This window comes from Camelina sativa, chromosome 10, assembly GCF_030686135.1.
Source record: "Camelina sativa cultivar CO46 ecotype springtype chromosome 10, ASM3068613v1".
Taxonomy (NCBI): Eukaryota; Viridiplantae; Streptophyta; class Magnoliopsida; order Brassicales; family Brassicaceae; genus Camelina; species Camelina sativa.
This window is the reverse complement of record NC_141889.1, coordinates 26,618,332-26,638,026: the sequence shown is the minus strand read 5'-3', so window position 1 is coordinate 26,638,026 and position 19,695 is coordinate 26,618,332. Positions and strand designations below refer to the sequence as shown.

Genomic DNA, 19,695 nt, shown 5'->3' with positions numbered 1-19,695 from the left:
TTAGCATTACATACTCATAATTCTAGTTAAGAAAACTACGCCAACATTCCATTAGCCCATGGGCCTGTTTAATTTTGATACAGAGGGTATATATAGGATGTCCAATAATCACGCTATTCATCAATATAGGATGTTTCAATTCATACATTTGTGTGAGTCGGGATATTGAGCAATAAGAGTAATGTCCCAAACGTTGAACTCTAAGAGAGATGTCTCTCTGCTACTGCTGCTCCTCGATGTCCAAGTGTCGATGCTGGAATGGAATCCACAATATGTGCAAGAACTAATCATAGTGGCTTCTATGGCTAGAGAACATATCGTCAAGCCTGATCACGAGATAAGTCCATATTAACTTAATAGGTAAGAACACGAGTTCATGCAAAATGCCAATTATATTTTGAAAGTGATACACCTATATGCACCATTACATATCCATTTGTATTTAAGTCAAGTAAGAGATCAAAAATTTGCACAAGGAAATGGATTTGAGTCACTCACCATAATTATCTCAGATCTTGCGAAGCAAAGCACGATCACTCCAACAAGTTTGGTGAGTGTGATCCCACTGTCCCAAACAACATGTTTTCATTCATTAAGTCTCACAAATTTGACCACCAAACCAAAAAAGGTTAAAGAGTAGCAAGGGATTGCAAGATCCATCACCTGAAGACTGAAGCTCCCATGGTTTCAAGTGCCTCCCTTGCTCTTTGTTCTGTGTTCCCACTACTTATCTGCATTTAAAGTATGTTCTTCTCAAGATTAGATCCACAGAAGGTTGAAAAGCGACATTGGCTTGTTCTGCATCCGTAATTCCTCATAACCAAGAACTAATTGACAATTGTTTTTGCTACTACATGGCTATAAACTGCAGAAAAGTATAGTGTTTGGGGTAAGGTTACAAAAAGAATTGGCTTGTTCTTAGCAGGAAAGCATGTGATTGAGTTGGATGCCTAGAATCACCATCATACCCATAAAGGATGATTATCCCTTCAGTATGATAACTATTAACCTGGTTAGCTAGCATTCTTTTAACAAACAAAAATCGTTCCTAACTGGTTCATCCACCCAATTCATTAGTCGCCCCTTCTAAGTTTCCCCCAACATCAATAAGCAAACAAACACTAACCATTTTCTCGATGCATATCAATATCTCTACCATTCAAGTCCTTATTTGGCATATCTACTATTCGGCTTCTTTGGTCGCCCTGATCGTCTCGTTTCGCATCCTCCACTCGCTCCCGTGTCCGCATCATTTGGCTTAGCTGACTTCTCGCGGGGTGACTCGCTTGCCACTGGCAGGACAACTGATATCTGACGACTTCCAGCAGGAAACAGTGTTGTAACATTGGAAGCTTCTGGCCAATTGGAGACTCCTGGAAGTGGATTAAACTCAGCAGAATAAACTCCAAGAAAACTCTCTGTCTTGTAGAAGTCATTTACATACTCCAAATGGTCATAGTTCAGCCTCCTGCAAACAGCTAACACATGCAAACACGGATACTTGTAAACTTGCCATGTCTGACACGTGCAAACTCGATCGCTGCAGTGAACAAAATATTTCTTGTTTCCAGTTTGCAGCACTTTTGTGACCTGAAACCTCCCTGCAGTCTGGTCTATAGGCAATACATCGAGTGTTCTAGAGGCTAACTTGTACTTCTCAAGCTTTTTCATGACATGTTTGGCATAGACTTCTCCTCTGTTCTTTAGAGACACTCCTCAAGAAGACCACGTTGAGATTTGAAAAGCTCTGCCAGGTGATCAAAACTTAGCAAGATGCAGGCTGTGATTGGAAGATCAAGAGCTTTGTTTATGAAACCATATGTCTTAGATATTTTCTTTGTTGTCATGATCCCAAATCTCAGCCCACCATCATCGTAAGCCAGAGCCCACTGATGTGGAGGTATTTTGGCTAACCATTTTCGAGCCTCCAAATTCATCTTTTTGATTTTCTTCAAGTACTTCACGAACTTTGATACGTGCTTCGTAGATCCCGCCTTGTAAACAAACTCTGTCATGAGATTGTTATGAAAGACTTCATAAAATTTTAAGCACATATGCCTAAGACAGAACCGGTGATGTGCCCACTGACACTCACGCTCCTTAACAACTGCAACTATGTCAGGATCCGGACTCGTTATTAGACAAGTGCCTTCCCTTTGTGTTACTTTCTTTCTGATGCATGCAAATAACCAACGCCATGTATCAGCTGACAAACTTCCTTTGGTAATAATTGCAAACGCAATGGTTAAGTATCAGTGACAAAGAGAGTGAAGCTGTTATCTACGTCTTGATTCGCAGTGGTTTCTATATTTGAGTAACACTGCAAAAAAAAAAAAAAAAAAAAAGAAAACAGATGCTTTTGTTAGAGGAAAGTATCTGCTTGTTGTTGTTTTATCTACTATAATCAGCTAATAGACTCAAAATGCAAACATCATCCATAGCTATTTCTGATTTCTCACTACGCATTTATCAACACATATCCTTCTTCCTATTTTTGCTATACATATGAATCATTCTTATTGTAACCATCTCTAACTGTTCACAAGGCTGTAGTATTAGAATGTACTCAAAAGAGTTTAAAAAAAAAAACAAAAAAAGGAAAGCAATCAAACTCGCCTCTCTAATCTTGACCCAATTCATAGAAACCTTCTTCTAATAGCAACCCCATTATTTTGCTTCTCCAATTCTCTTGAAGGATACAGCCCAAAATCAGATTCCAATTCCACCATCACCGCCGGAAATCGGATTCCTAGACTCCGATGAAAGAGTGGCGGGAGACTGTACCAGACACAGCTCAGTTAAGATCATAGCAGCCACGTCGGAAACGGAGAGCTTGGAGACGATGGCCAGAAGGAGAGATTTTTAACGAGTAAATGCTTTGAGATTTGAGACGAGGAGAGAAGATGAAACAGAGAATAAACGGCACGATTAGATTTCAAAGCCAAAACCGAATTTGGACCAAATCCTAATTTTGTTAAACCGGATTAGATGTACCAAAATTCATTCGGTTATTTCCGGTCAAGCTTTTTTCTTTGTAGCTTCGGGTTCGTTTCTGTTCAAGTTCAAGTGATTTGTTTAGCTTGCTTTAAGACTTTTGAAGTTTACCACCAAAATTATCTGATACAGAATTCATTTGGTTAACCGCTATTGTTATTCTTAGTGCATTCATTGACATAATACACGGATTGAAGTTGGCAAATTCCGAAATTTGTCTCCCCCATCGGGGATCAGTGCAGGGCCTTTAGGGTCGTGGGTTTGCTGGAATATTTAGAAATCAAGAAATCAAAGTGTCTTTAATGATCGCTTGTTTACTGCACAATTGACCATGACAAAAGCTATCGCGGATGCCAAGGAGTGGTTTACAGCTCAGAAGCCTTCCCTAGCTATACCGAGTCCCAGGCAAAGGAGAGCTACTCCAGAGTTCACTAGATCGCCGGGGTAAGTATGGCTAGTACCTCAGATGCTGCTTGGAGGGCAGGGTTAAGAGTTGCGGGGCTTGGTTGAACACAAACCTTCTTATCGTCTGGGGTTCTCACTCAACATTCTGCTATTTGTGAGAATGTATCTTCAGCTCTAATGGCGGAAAGCCTTTCGTGTAGAGCTGCAATTCAGGATGCGATGAGGATGGGAGTCGAGCATTTCTATATTGAATCGGGTTGTCTACAATTGGTTGGAGCGATTAGCTCTCGATCAATTCTTTTGGAAGTTCATGGGGTCTTATCGGATATCTTACTTGGAGCGGATAGTTTTCTTAGTTTTACCTGTCGCTATATCCCACGAGCAGCAAATGTATCAGCTGACTCTGTTGCGAAGCGTTGTTTAAGTTTGTATGAGGGCAACTTTGCTCTATTTATAAAAAGTTTTGGGTGCACACAAAAAAGAAAAAAAATAATAATATTGAATGATAATTTGCTAAGTTTTATTTCTTGTTGTCAAATAAAGGAAAGAGATTATAGCTTTTTAGACTTTGGTCTTTAATTTTAATTTTTCTGTTTTCAAATAAGTCAAATGAATTTACAAATATTTATTAATAAAATTATCATATTTTAATTAAAATTAAAACTCATTAACAAAGTATATGTATCAGATCATAGATATCAAACTTTGGTCTGTCAATATATTAAAATTAGTTTTATAACAACTAGCAGTATATATAATAATGTTTCTTGAATTTTTTCTATAAAGCATTTTCCTTTAATAAATGGAAATTAGTCTATGTAAAAAAGAAAGAAAATTTGAGGGGAAAAAACCTAAACAATAGCTTTTGTACATTTTTTTTAAACATTGGCTACGAAAATTAAAGACGGGTTTCTCTGATATTTAGAGAAACCTAGATGTTGGTTTTTGTTTGTAGATCTTTCTCTATTAAACCAGATTGATAATATGATTTAAATAAAAACCACTTATTGCCTATCTAATCTTTTGTTTGTGTCAACAAGTACTGCTAAATAAAAATGGTTGAATAAACATATAATTAATGTTAGCCTGGGTTGGGTATGCCCATTGTCGATGGTATATTAGAGACTGTTCATGTATGTAACATGCATGATATATTCATTCGGATAGAGCATATTTCATCATTAACTACTTTGCACCAAATTGTGCACATTGAGTGTCATAAAGTGATCTATTTGTTTCTACTTCCCGCTAAAGCATTCTGTAATATATATAGCTTGCCTTGTTATAGTAAAATTTTGAAACATTTTAATTTCCAATTATGTGTGTTAAAATAGGCGACATTTTATTTTCCAAATATATGTACTATAGGCGTAATATATAGTGTTTCTGCAACCGTACGTAACTAATATGCATCTCTTTTCAATAATTAACCAACACAATGCTTTTTCTCAATGGATATGATTGGGCTCATGATATTTCTTTGATAAATAAGCCAAGTTTTCTCACACAAAGCGAATTAAAGATCAAAATAATTGTCTTATTTCCATTGTTCTACGTACCATATCCTATTCACACAGTTACACGACTTTCTATTAGCACTGTTCATATATTAAAAGTTTTATCTCTAGGCTTCACTGATTTGTTGTTTTTGTTTCGTATAGTAGTAACTATGCTATAGCTTGTCCGACGTTTTTATCAATTATAAAAGGATAGTATGCATATAACTTATGTGGATTTAGCTTTCAACAGCGTAGAACACATTATGAGAGATCATACCAACATCTGCTTGGATAAATACGAACAGAATGTTTTTTCAGCAAATAAATAAAAATATGATAACAACAATAGTTGGATAAGATTCATCATCCCTGGTTTATCTCTTACATGCTTGTGAGAACTGGAATCGATTTTCTCCTTCCGAAGTGGTTCGAATGTGGAGGAGCTTATCACCGTTTAGAAGTTCCGAACTGGATTCGAGAGAGTTTTTGAGAGTGTATTGTATTGCCTCTTTTGGAAAATGTTTTTCACCCCCTTACAAAAGACTCCCCCCTTACATATTTATACCGACCAATTTATTACCTAATTAATGCATAATTAATAGGGCATGATTTGCGTGTCCTAATTAATCGTCTTGAATGCGGGAATCTTTGACCAAGCCCGAGCTGCGAGCTGACCAACGCGAAGCATCCTCGTGCTCTCTTCCTTTCTCCGGGCCTGATGGGCCGATCAGTAATACGCTATTGGCCCATTAGACGTGCCCGGCCTAGGCCCTTTGCCTATTGCTCGAGATGACAGATCGTGGGTACAACAATGCTCTAGTTTGCTTTTCTATTCATACCAACTCTGACGAAGTCTGAGTAGAAAGGGATCATATATACATTTTCTGGCTGGTTCATAGTAAGGTAAGACATATTCACTCTTGATCAAATATTGATAGTTGTTGCGACTCATGTTGTAGAGACCGAGGTTATGACTACTCGCAATCGATACAACATCGTTACTTGGGAAACCATACGGGTGTCAAACGGTTCTCTTACAACGTTGGAATTTTCGCATCCTTCACATTCACCCAAGACTTTCCAAAACTATTCTCCAAAACCCACGAATTAGATCCTTCTTCTCCGGTTTCTGAGTGGATTACACCTAGTTTTTCTTCATCATCGCCAACGAGTAGAGGATTTATATATAATGATTCGATCAGATAGAAATTAAAAGGTTTTTTTTGTATCTGATGAATTGGTTGATGATTTTCCCGTATGTATAGTGAAAGAGATACCATAACTTGTGAAGGACAAGGAGACTTGGTCACAAGGTGTCCTTTCTCCAGTTTGCGATTTATAATTTATGAAGAAAAGAAATAAGCATACAAATTTAAAATTCTCGGGAGTGATATTATTGGCCTAGCATGTAGTGTAGTGTACTCATTAATAAGTTAGTAGTCTAAATTTTTTAAAGAGTAAATTTGCTGGACTCAGATACAAAAACATGCACAAACAACTTGTGCTTCTGAGGAGAGTATCGAACATACTAAAAATGTGAGTGTGTTTACGTTCCTTCTCTTCTCTTCTATTATATTTATGTAAACTTCTGATATATAGAAGAAAGATAATTAAGTTGAACAAGGGAAAGAAACAAAGAATACTAAAAGGAAGCCGGGATGTGAAAATCGAAATGAGCTGTCGTTAGAGATACTCGGAAAATAGACTCTTTCAAATTATTCAATTTTGTAGTGTAGAGTCAGGTTTTTAAAAGTCCTTCGGCTGACTATCTTTTTCAATTTTTCATATTTATTTACAAGAAAAATTGTAGATTTTGCTTGAATAAAAAATATATGTCTCGTGCATGGCATGGGTCTAATACTAGCGTAGTATAAAATCATCAGTCTTATAATTATGTAAAAAAGGGCGGGAAAGGCACTTACTTCGTGTAAGGTGAGGCGTTAATCATGTGGTAAACTTTAATTACGGCATTACACATGCCCGGATTTTTTTTAACGACTTCTTTATTATTAATTAGGAAAAGTGAACAGAAAATAAGGAACAAGAGGAATACACATAATAACATAAATTGTTTGGAATCAAAGTTTTGGTCAACAAATCAGCTGCCCAATTGTTGTTTCTGGATGTCCACTTGAAAGTTACATCATCAAAGCGAGTTTTCCAGTAGTTGATGTTACGAATCCAATTAAAGCTTCTAAAATTGAGACTGCTTCCGTTCAGGATATCGGTAATCTGCTTGCAGTCACCTTCAAATATATATATATATTTTTTGTGCTCTTTGCTCCAACAGTGTTGCATTGCGATGAGGAGAACAGGTAGCGCAATATCAATGGGTTAAAAGGTGAAATGAGATTAACGGGGTAAATTTTTTTTGGTCTTTCTCTTTCATTTTCGAGTTCTCTCTTCTATCTTTCTCTCGACAAAATCGCCAAGTTCCTTCTTTCTTCTCTTCCAATTGATTCCCACATCTGATTCTCCATAGATTCGCCGTCGATTTGGTTTCGGTGAACTAGACGACATTTTTTTTTTAATGTTTTATGTTTTAATTTTAAATGTTGTATGTTATTTTATGTTTTTATTATTAAAATATGTTTTCTATGATATATAAAAAATAATTTTGAATATTTTAAGTTATTAATTATTATTTTACTATATTTATTACTAAGAAACACCTTAATTTGGTTTTACCAATAATCAACAAAATTTTCCTTTTCTCTTAACAAAGTTTCTTCTTCCTTTTTATTATTAAAAATTGCTTTAAGAAACAATACAATAATGAGGATAGTCTTACAAAAAAATGTAATATGATAATACAGTCAACTAATATTATATACAATCAACTAAAATTTTCCTTTTTTCTGATTGGGAATGAATATAATAAAAAATGTAAACAAAAAAATCAACTAATATTATATTATCGGTAGCAAAAGCGTCACACACGATAATACAGTCAAATGATGTTTTGACCGGGTTGACAAGAATTGAGTGGAGCGTGTAGTGCAGAGCCGGGTACGAGTTTACGCAGTGTCGTGCCAACGACTCGAGAGGCCTAGGGCTAAATTATTAAAAATTACTTTTTAAAATTTAATCAACACTATATTATCTAAAATTTGGATTAAAATAAATTTGCATAGAGTTTTTGGATCAAATATTAAGAAGTATAAAAGATGACAACAAAAAGATAAATGCTAATGATGATAAAAGATCAAATTTTTACTTAAAAACACTCGAATATTAAAATTAACTGAATAAATTTTAACAAAATGTGGCCTAAAAAAATATATGATTGGGATGTGGCCTAGGGCTATTGCCTCTTTTTATATCAAGTAAGCACGGCACTGAGTTTACGAAAAGATTCCCCCATCGTCTCTCTCCTCCAGGTAAAATTCTAGGGTTTAGAAATGATTTTTTTTGGTAGCTTCGTTTTCTCGGGATGAGTTTGGATAATCGATTTTGAAGTACTAGTCTGTCTATGTTGCTTTGCTTCTTTCTTCCATCAGGCTTTTTGGTCTTACGGCTTTATCTCTTGGATTTGAATCGTCAGATGGTTTAATTTAGAGTTAGATCAGTTGGGTTATCGTTGATTCGGCTCATTAAAAGTTTGTTGTAGGGTTAATATAAGGTGAATCAAGATCACGACCTTCAGTTTCCAAAACTTGTATTTGTTAGTCTTCGAGGTTTTTGACGATTGGGGTTTTTTATTTAACTTTTTTGTTTGTTCTGTAACAATTCAGGCTGGTTTTGTTAATGAGTTTGATATGCTTAGAGTTTACTATTAGATTCCTATATGAATTGTTTCTCTGGGGCTGAAAGGGTCCTCCTTGTTATTGTTCGTATTTGTTTTACAGTTTTCACTAGTAATTTCCTTAGAAAGAGATGCTTATTTTAAGTAGTATTGGATGACCGGTTCGAGATTGTTTTTGTTGAACTGAAGCTGTTCAATGTATTGTTTATTATAGTTTGTGAAAGGTACTCTAGTAACATATACGAACGAAAAGAAACAACTGATTTGGCTCCTCATGAGATCTTTTTCTATTGTTATTATATTCTCTTTTCGTTCAATTCAACCTATGATCTTGATTCTGTAAAAAGCCCAATAAATTATTATTATTATTATTAGTTTGCTAATCTGTTATTATATTACGAACATAAATTTTTGAAAAGGATGGTACCTCTTTTTGTTAATTATTTATTTAATTTGAACAAGCTACTCGTTAACGTTTCTTCTGATAAGTTTCTCTGTGAATTGTTTGGTCTGCAGCCTTGAAGTCTGAAGGCTGCAGAAGAAGAAAGCAAAACAATGTCCACGATAGAAACTTCAGATGAGCTTGAACGGGCACAGATCATGCTACAGGAGGAACTCACAGCTGATTCGAGCAAACTGAAAGAGCAGCTCGCTGAGAAAGAAGGCGAACTTTTACTTCTGACAGAGAAGGACAGCCAATCACAGTTGCGAATAAAAGAACTAGGAGAAACAGTAGCGACACTGCAGAGGGAACTAGAGTCAGTTCGTTCTCGTATAATAGATCTTGAGAGGGAGATTGCAAGCAAGACCACCGTAATTGAGCAATTGGAAGCGCAAAACAGAGAAATGGTTGCAAGAATCACAGAACTTGAGAAGTCAATGGACGAGAGAGGAACTGAACTCTCAGGTTTAACTCAAAAACTTGAGGATGAAAAGACAACAGCTCTGACTGATAACAGGGAACTGCATCAGAAACTGGAAGTCGCTGGCAAAACAGAAACCGAACTGAACCAGAAGTTAGAAGATCTTAAAAAAGAGAGAGATGAACTGCAAACTGAAAGAGACAATAGTATCAAAAGATTTCAAGAAGTTGAAAAAGTTGCAGAAGATTGGAAAACAACGAGTGACCAGCTCAAAGATGAAGCTTCTAATTTCAAGCAACAGCTAGAAGCATCGGAGCAGCAAGTTTCGGAGCTGACCAGTGGTATGAATAGTGCAGAGGAAGAGAATAAATCTCTACTATTGAAAGTTTCGGAGACTTCAGATGGGATCCAACAAGCTCAGACCACCGTACAAGAACTAAAAGAGCAGCTCGCTGAGAAAGAAGGCGAACTTTTACTTCTGACTGAGAAGGACAGCCAATCACAGTTGCAAAGAAAAGAACTAGGAGAAACAGTAGCGACACTGCAGAGGGACCTAGAGTCAGTTCGTTCTCGTATAATAGATCTTGAGAGAGATTCAGAAGCGGAAAAATTAGTTGCAGCTATCACGAAAGAAGAACTTGAGAGAGAGAAGCAAGAGAAATCAGAATTGTCGAATCAGATCACCAGTGTCGAGAAAGCATTGGTAGAGAAAGAAGCTGCTTACAATTGGCTGAAAGTGGAAAACATGCAGATCTACGAACTAGAAGCTCAAGTGGAATCCTTACAACAGCGGGTCACAGATTTAAGTGTGAGTAAGGATGCAGAGGAAGAAAACAAAGCCATCTCCTCGAAAAATTTGGAAACTACGGACAAGCTTGAACAGACGCAGAACACCATACAAGACCTCAGGGATGAATTGGGAGAGTTGAAAGACCGACACAAAGAGAAAGAGAGTGAGCTTTCTAGTTTGGCAGAGGCACACGAGAAATTTAAGAGAGATTCACAAGTGGAAAAATTAGTTGCAGCTATCACGAAAGAAGAACTCGAAGGTGACTTGGGAAAGTTGAAAGACCAACACAAAAAGAAAGAGAGTGAACTTTCTAGTTTGGTGGAGGTACACGAGGCCCATAAGAGACATTCCTCAACTCAGGTTAAAGGATTAGAAGCACGGTTGGCATCAGCAGAGAAACAGGTTATAGAATTGAACAAAAGCTTGAACAGTGCAGAGGAAGAGAAAAAACTGCTATTAATCAACATTAGTCATCTAAAAAAAAGTAAGTGAATCACTTATGTTTTTTATATAAAGATCATATTTTAATTTGGGAGATTCTCAAAAGTAGCATCAAAATAAGTTTTTTTTCCAAACTTAGCACAACATCTTTAAAATTCCAAAAATATCACTAATTAATCTTTCAAAATTAAGTCCTAAATTAAAAATACTTAACTCTATCCCTCAAAACTATATCCTAAATGAGAAAATGAGAACCCAAACTTAAAAAAAAAAATTCTAAAAATTAATTTTAAATATTTTAATATTTTAAATAATGCTATTTTTGGAAATTTATGGGATGTGTGCTACAATTGTCCATTAAAATTGTTTTAATACTATTTTAAGATATTTCTCTTTTAATTTACTAGCAATTTAAAAGACCAATTTAATTTACTTACCCAAAAAAAACATTTCAATATCACAGTAACTATACATTTCTATCATTGGGTCAATGATACTAAAAATTGGAGAAAATGTCTATCAAAGTCACTGAAGAAAGAATACAAATTGACTTCCCAGAAACAAAGGGCAAAAAACATAAAGCAAAACTTTTTGAACATTCATAAAGCTGAAAACGACAGTATTGTTCTTGGTTATTTACAAACTTTGTTTTTGCATAATAATTGCATCAAACATGAAATTACCGTATTAATTAAAGCTTTCCTTTTGAGCATGCTCATCTATTATACATATGACATATATCATCAACCTTTTTAGATTAACGAAAAGTTTGTCCAAGAATCACTAGCTTCATATCACTAATCTTCTGTCACCATACGAATATATGATTTAACTTCTCACTAATTGAGAGGCTAGAGGTTTATCTATCTTTATAACACTTCAGTTTTTGTTTGGATGATACTTTGTTATAGTATTTATATGGAGAGGAAGAGTACAACTTATATCCCATTAAAGAAATTTGTTTTTATATGGGTCATATCAAAATATCTCTTAAATTTTAATTCATATGAAATTAAATAAGATTTATTAATATATATAGTATATATACATATGTATATTATTAAAGATCTGTATTGAAATATTATTTTATAAATTATAGGTAAAAAATCTAATTGGTTATCAATATCTAATTTTGGTAAAACCTTAAAGATGAGATTTTTATTTTGTTAAAGAAATTAAGAATAACAAATGTTGAAAGAAGAAAAGAAAAAGAAAAAACATCATCAATGCTCAAAGCTCAATATACAAAAAACAGTTGAAAGCAGTCAAGCACACACACATGTGAATCCACAAAATCCCAACCCAAACAGTTAACACATGCAAAAATTGATATATCGAGTAACAGAGATTTGTGGATCTGTGGATTTTGAGATGGCTGATCAAGGAAGAGGTTGTTTCTGGACACTTAATCATAGTCTTTTACAGTTTCCTGAAATCCACAAATCTCTTGGATCCTGAAATCCACAGTTTCCTCAAATCTCTCTCTCCCTCCCACAAAAATCTCAAGAACATTCATGGGTCTTCTTCTTCAACAAAGCTTCAACTTTAGCTACTTCCACTCAGAAAAATCAAATTTTTAAATGGAGGTTCAGCGACCAGTCATCAACCTAATGGTTCTTCATTCTCAACACGACAAAAGCGACACCCTTTCCCGACGAGAATCTCTCGCCGGCAAATCCAAATGGAGAATCTCATTATCTCGTTCCTCATCATCTTTCTTCATCAAACAGCAACTCTCCGACCAAACCAGAGATCCCATCTGAGTTTCTCTGTCCGATCTCAGGCTCTTTAATGGCTGACCCAATCATAGTCTCTTCCGGTCACTCCTGCGAGAGAGCTTGCGTCATCGCTTCTAAAAACCTAGGCTTTACTCCAAACCCACCTCCAGATTTCTCCACCGTGATACCAAACCTCGCCTTGAAATCCGCAATTCTCAGCTGGTGTGAGCGCCGGTGTTTCCCACCGCCGAAGCCACTTGATTCCGCCACCGCGGAGAAGCTTATACTCACTTAAATGGAGAAAAAGCCACAAAGAAGAAAAGTCTCTGTTTCGGAGAAAGAGCTTATCCAAGCGATTAGAGACAAACCATCAGTGAGACTTAACCACGCCGCGACTGAGCTTGATCGGAGACCTAATTACTTCAATTCAAGCTCCGACGAGTCAGTAGCTTCATCGAGCCGTACACTACAATTAACAACTAAACCTAGTTGCTTCTCTTCACCTTCGTCTGGAGAAATCGATTCGTTAGAACCAAACCTAACACCAGAAGAAGAAGCTTTACTCATAAAGCTAAAGAGTAATCGAATCTCAGAGATTGAAGAAGCTTTGATTTCGATTCGACGCGTTACGAGAATCGACGAAGGTTCAAGAATCAGTTTATGTACGACGAGACTCATCTCTGCACTTAAGTCACTGATCGTCTCGAGGTACGCGACGGTTCAGGTGAACGTCACGGCGGTTCTTGTGAACTTGTCTTTGGAGAAATCTAACAAAGTTAAGATCGTACGGTCAGGAATCGTTCCGCCGTTGATCGACGTTTTGAAATGCGGCTCCGTCGAAGCGCAGGAGCATTCCGCCGGGGTTATCTTCAGTTTAGCTTTGGAAGACGAGAACAAGAAGGCGATTGGTGTTCTCGGAGCTTTGGAGCCGCTGCTTCATCTGATCCGAGTTGGTACTGAGTTGACTCGGCATGACTCGGCGTTGGCTCTGTATCATCTCTCTCTAGTGCAGAGCAACAGAGGGAAGCTTGTTAAGCTCGGAGCCGCTCAGATGCTTTTGAACATGGTGAATTTAGGACAGATGATTGGTCGTGTTTTGTTGATTCTTTGTAACATGGCTTCGTGTCCGGTGAGTAGACCAGCTTTGCTTGACTCGGTCACTCGGGAGGTGTTGAATGTATGGTTAAGGTTTTGAGAGGAGCTAGAGAGGTTCACAAGTCGACTAGGGAGAGCTGTTTTGCGGTTTTGTATGGGCTGAGTCACGACGGTGGTTTGAGGTTTAAGGGGTTGGCTATGGCGGCGAATGCGGTGGAGGAGTTGGTGAAAGTGGAGAGGAGTGGGAGAGAGAGAGCTAAGCAGAAGGCGAGAAGAGTTTTGGAAGTGTTGAGAGCTAAAATGGAAGATGATGATTCGCCGGAGAATGAGGAGGTTGATTGGGAAGAGTTGCTTAATTCCGATGATGTTAGTCGGAGCCGGTATCGACTTGGTGGTGAGAAATCGTGTGTTAACTCGGCCGAGTTTTGACGTGTTTTTTTTTTTTTTTAACTCGTTATTTATTTGCTTTTCTAAAAACAAGAATTAATTGTGGATTTTTTTTTAAGAAAAATTCTAAATAATAGGGTTTGGGGTTGTAATTAGTTGGAGTCTCGGAGATGAGATTTTTCTTTTGTGAAATTTTTTTTTATGACTGGCTGGGTTCTTTGTATATTATGGCAATTTGGGTGGCTTTTCTTTTTGTTAATCTCATATGTGTTCTAAAAATCTCCGCCTAGCATCGATTATGTCTCGCAAAATCACTAAGTCCATCCTTTTCGTTTTGATTAATGACTAGTCTCTGTCTAACATCGATTATCCAATTATACTGTCTAATTTAATTATAACTAGTCTAATCTGATTATTTTCCGCCAAATTTTGTATATAATAAATATTTTTAGAACCAAATATAAATCAAATATGTATTTTTTTTATTTAGACATTTAAATTAAGAGTTTATGATGTTTTACAATATCTAATGTACAAACTTTTTATGAAAATCGTAATTTTTTTTTTAAAGTTACATTTTTATGTGTTTTCCGTAATTTTAAAGACAATCATATAGTTTTATATTTTATTTGATATTTTTATTTTAACATAAACAAAATTTTACATATATTTAATACTATATATTTTTATTTTATTATTAATTTAATAAAATAACCCTAAAACTAGTCCCCGATTAATTTTCGTTTAATATCTGATTTTTTCGTTAGGCGCTAGGCCCACCCCAACCGCCCGACTAGTGCCTAGCGATTTCTAAAACAGAGATCCCATCCTTTCTTTTCTTATTATCTTTTGCTTTTGATTTTTTTTTTTTTAGTAAAAGGAACAATGAAAAAAAGTTGTAAAGGGACTAAGGGATGACTTTTTAATTCCTAATTAAGAGATGGGAACTGATTCTCCTACTGAAAAAAAAAATAGTATCAATCTTCAGTTTGCTGTAGTTTAAATCTGGAGGGGAATCATCAAGATTATATATTTGGAATAAATTTGATTTTAACATTGCATTCATTTTCATCTAGATTTCAATGAATATTACTAAATTATGAATTTCTTCTATAATATTTTTTGTTTCAATGCCAAGTTAATTTAATTGGTACTCATTCCAATTGCTTACCAAAAACAATTATATAAGTCTCAATTGGTACCCCAATTGCTATTTATTTATTTCTATGATAAAAAAAAATTATAAACACACAATTGTTCAAGTTTTTCAAAAAGATATTCAACAAAAAAACCATAACAGACACACATTAACATTTAATAAAATCATTAAAAACTTACTGCTATGAGAAACAAAAACTTCATTTTAAAAGATTGGCATGTCGTTCAATGAAAAAAAAAATGAAATATACTATTAATTAAATGGGAAAAAATGATTGAATGATGTTATTTTGCTTCTTTTTATTTTATTTTTATTTTTGGGAAATCACAAATAGGAAAAGGAAACTTTGTATCCCAAAGTCTTGTCGTCCTCGACAAATTACTATTTATTTACGGATTAGGGTAATTATTCTATTCTCTATATATAGATAAAGGATAGAGCAATCCAACTTTCAGATACAAAAAGCTTATTTTTCTCTGATCAATCGAAGAACAATTCTCACAAAGGTTTTTCTCTGGCCACGCGCGATGTTGAACCAAGACGCGATTCAAGAGATCCTCTCTCATTGTTCAGCGACGGAGATTCCAAGATTCCGTTTACTAAACAAAGAGTGCAACAAACGAAGTTGAGATTTATCGATCATCATCTCCATAGAGCGGACAAATCGTTTAGTATCACCCCCGTTTCGTCCCCGGCATTGAAGCAGAACAAGAAGAAAAAGAAGATAAAACCCAAATCTCACTTCAGTTTCTTCCTCTGAACAACGCAAAGATCCAAGCTTGTGATACACATCATGGGATTTTGCTCTGTATCGGTGATAGGTTTAAAGGAGCGATAACGATACCAGAGTACATCGTTTGTAAACCTGCTACAAAGCAGTTCCGGATCATACCAAACCCTAAATCTCGATATCTGACGATCGCAACCGGTTTAATGGTGATTTCTTTGACCCCGTTTGGGTATAAGATCATTAGGTTTTATGAACCAAGGACATGGATGACCAAGGAAGGTTTCTATAATCACAACTCTGATTTTGATTCCCTCCAGAGTATGACTGTTTGGTGTAGAGGTTGTTGCTTCTCCCATCACGTTTGCTTGGTGAGCTCTTGGTCCTCCATGACCAGTCATTGAACGGTTCGTTCGAAGATGAGGATGAAGAATCCAACATCGACTCTTGAAGTGACCAGGCTTCTTACAATGCTCACAAAAGGGTGGATTCTTGTCTTCATGCTTGTAGTATCCTTTGTTTGCAGAAGCAATCTCCACTTTGTTGGTTGTCATTAGTTCTCCTTTGGCTCCAAATAGACTGATAGAACCATGTTCTTTTTGAATCTGATTGCATAAATCGTCGAGGAATGGGAGCTTATCTGACCTCAAGATATGCTTAATGAGATCATTGTAGGAGGAGTTCAATGTTAAGAGTAGTCCGAACACTTTGTCTTGTTCACGCCTCTCGTTTAGGATTGTAGGGTCGATGGTCTCAGTTGAAGCATTTCCAGTTCAGCCCAAAGGGATCTGAATTTTCCAAAGTGTTTGGTGAACTCCATATCTTCTTGGTTGAGATTGTTGATGGCTCGCTTAATCTCAAAAATTCGGTTTACATTCGTGGCATTCCCAAAAACATTTTGAAGTGTATCCCATAAATCCTTTGCGGTTTCACAGTAGGAGTATGCTTCAAGGACCGGTGCATCAAGTGAGTTTTGAATGATGGCAAGAACTCCTTGGTCTTCTTGGAACCACTTGTCTTCTCCACTGGCGTCAAGCTCTTTGCTGTCTTCAGCGGTTTTGCTCTTTGAAGCTTCATTTGTAGTAATATGGGACCAAAGCCCTTGGCCACATAGGGCTGTTTTTGTGGTTCTTGCCCACAATAAGTAGTTTTCTCCTTTGAGAGTAACTAGAACGATAAAGGTTTTGGTGCCTTCCATGGTGAGTTGTCCGTTGATTAAAGTTATTATCCAACAAGTAAAGATGAACAACTCTTGAGATCAGAGCAGAAATGGGAGAAGGGATTAGAGCGGAAGTGTTTGGTGGGTGTGAGATTTAGAATATGGAAAAACTAGGCTCTGATACTATGTAAAATTTAAGAGGACAAAAGAGTATGGAAAGATTTGTGAGATATTGTGAGATCGAACAAAGATTGAGGCAGAGTGTAAAACAGAGCAAAAATAGAGTAAAAGAGTATAACAAATATGAGAGTGTTCTAGTGTAATGGAGAAAGAGATGATCTCTTTTCTAACTTGATTTAGCTCCTGGCTACAATCTAAATATAGACATTTACAATACATAATATTCTACATAAGATGCTATGCACAATTACATATAATGAGAGTGACATCTCCTTAAGCTAACATGTGATCTTGGTTTGACTTGCTTCCCACTTGCTTAATCTCACCAACGGCTCTATGGAAGGATCTCAAAGTATTGGTGACCGTTGGAGGTTGTTCCTCTTGGACTGGACTTGCTAAGCCTCCGAACCGTACGGACGACCCATCTTGGTGAGTGTACGGACGTACGGACATTGGTGTGAATTTTCATACATTCTACTGTATCAAAAGCCTTAGAGATGTCAAGTTTTATGGCACTGTAGGGAGAAATAGAGGACTTCTGATATTCTTTTACGAGCTCTGAGGCAAGGAGAACATTCTCCAAGAGTAGACGGTCCTTGATAAAAGCAGTTTGGTTCGGTTCAATGATAGTCAACAAGCGATGGGATGATAATATTTCATTGTTTCTAGGTCTGTGGTCTTTGGGATCAACGAGAGTATGCTAGTATTGACTCTGTGAGGCATGAAACCATATATGAAGAAAGACTGAACTGCCGTAGTAAAATCTGGTCCAACAATATCCCACGCTGAATGATAGAATTCTACAGGGTAACCATCAGGACCCGAGACTTTACTGGATGGCATCAAAAATAAGACCCCTTTAACTTCTTCGACAGTAACATCACAGACAAGAGAAGATTCAATACGCTCAGTGCAACGGTAGTCTAATAAGTCTGCTAAGAAATCAGTTGAAGCTTCCTCGATATTGTCTGGTCACGCATGGAGAAATTGCTGGAAATGAGCAGCTGCTTCACGCTTAATCTCTGAGGCCTCTGTTATAGTTTCCCATGCTTGAGTCTTAAGCTGTCGGATAACATTTTTTGAAGCATGAGCCTGGGCAATGCGATGGAAAAATGCTGTGTTTTGGTCTCCATACTTCATCCATGTCAGTCGAGATTTTTGCCGATAAAACTGTTCTTCAACCCCAGCTAAATGATTCCACTAGTCAAAGCCTCGTTTTGGCAGTCACATAATGCATCGAAAGCCTCTCTAGTCCTCTTTGGAATATCACCATATTTCTCCTGGTTCAAAGATCGCAAACTGAATTTTAGCTTTTTAAGTTTCTTGTGATAAAGGAAGAGAGCTGATCTGGAGTGGTAGAGAGGCTCAAAGGCGTCCCAAACTTGCTGAACTGTCGAATGGAACTTTGGCGAATCCCCAAGATAAGTGAAGAACTTGAAAAGTCGACGAGCAGTATGCACTTGGTGAGAGAGGCTGACACTGCACCGACAGTGGTCAGAAACACCACAAGTCTCAAAGCTTGCGAAGGAGTTTGGAAAAAATTGTCCCCACGCCCCATTTACTACTGCACTATCCAGTTTTTTACCTATGGGATTGTCCCCTTGATTGTCCCACCAGGTGAAATACGGTCCCACATATGCCAGGTCATCAAGTTCACAATCAGAAATAAGAGACTGAAATCCATGCATTGCAGAATCAACAGTACCACGAGAATGCTCCGATGAGGCTAATGTCTCGTTAAAATCCCCCAAAATGATCCACGGTAGCTGGCCTTGAACAAAAATATCGTTGTTTTGTTGGATCTCCTCTCATAGCATACATGCATGAAACCATAAATTGTTCACCTGTTCCTGAAGTAACCCAACAGGTGATAATTTGTGGGCTTTTATATCATATATGCACTGTTACTTCTTCTCTCCAACATACCCAAATCCTCCCTAGCCTGTGATAATCATAATTTGTTTCAGCCTTCCACCCTGGGAAAGCAGACCCAAATATATTCTAAAAATTGTCTTCATTGACTCGAGTTTGAAGAAGAAACCAAAAAACGGCTTCTTCTCTCGAACCACATTATGTTTTTGCATTTTGTTGAAACCCCTTGTATTCCACGCAAAAAGGGATGACATGATCATTAGTGCTTCCCGAGGGAAGCTTTCTTTGCTTGATTTGCGGAGACACTTGTTTGTTGATCTTTACGGTTAACTATAGTCTTTGGTCTAGAGCGTGATCTCCCACGCTGCGACTTAGCCTTTAGAACAGAGAAGTCGGAATGCCCCTGAGCATCATTTACTGATTGGTCCTCAGACTTGGACTTAACCGTCTCTTGATCCTCAGGTTCATACTCTCCATCCTCAAGAGTCTCTGTGAGATCTTGAAACCGACAGGTGGAGCTAGTTGTGTCTTCCTTTGCCAAAGTTTTCGAAGCAACTGCAGTAACAGAGACGGGGTTTGTCGGGGATCGACCTGATTTCTTTACTAGTGACCAGCTGCCTGCATCATCCTCAGTACCTACAATTAGGTTATGCAGGGAAGA

At 37.0% G+C, this 19,695-nt stretch overlaps 2 protein-coding genes and 3 pseudogenes across 4 annotated transcripts; 3 read left to right on the top strand and 2 right to left on the bottom strand.

Annotated features, from left to right (window-relative positions):
* Nucleotides 1–29: 29 nt before the first annotated feature.
* LOC147937414 (uncharacterized) lies at nt 30–2,241 on the bottom strand (annotated as a pseudogene). The gene is made up of 4 exons (XR_015568969.1): nt 1,127–2,241; nt 664–731; nt 499–565; nt 30–326 (listed from the first exon to the last, which is right to left on the bottom strand). The product of XR_015568969.1 is annotated as an uncharacterized LOC147937414 (transcript).
* LOC147937413 (uncharacterized) lies at nt 2,116–3,964 on the top strand (annotated as a pseudogene).
* Nucleotides 3,965–8,157: 4,193 nt separating this feature from the next.
* On the top strand, nt 8,158–10,871 carry LOC147937412 (uncharacterized). Its single transcript, XM_087469049.1, has 2 exons — nt 8,158–8,278; nt 9,160–10,871. The coding sequence occupies exon 2, from the start codon at nt 9,199–9,201 to the stop codon at nt 10,786–10,788; it is 1,590 nt and encodes a 529-aa protein (XP_087325175.1). The 5' UTR covers nt 8,158–8,278; nt 9,160–9,198; the 3' UTR covers nt 10,789–10,871.
* Nucleotides 10,872–11,148: 277 nt separating this feature from the next.
* LOC147937411 (U-box domain-containing protein 40 pseudogene) lies at nt 11,149–14,216 on the top strand (annotated as a pseudogene). The gene has a single exon (XR_015568035.1). The product of XR_015568035.1 is annotated as a U-box domain-containing protein 40 pseudogene (transcript).
* A 4,133-nt stretch (nt 14,217–18,349) lies between these two features.
* LOC147937410 (uncharacterized) lies at nt 18,350–18,850 on the bottom strand. Its single transcript, XM_087468794.1, has one exon. The coding sequence runs from the start codon at nt 18,848–18,850 to the stop codon at nt 18,350–18,352; it is 501 nt and encodes a 166-aa protein (XP_087324920.1).
* Nucleotides 18,851–19,695: the final 845 nt, after the last annotated feature.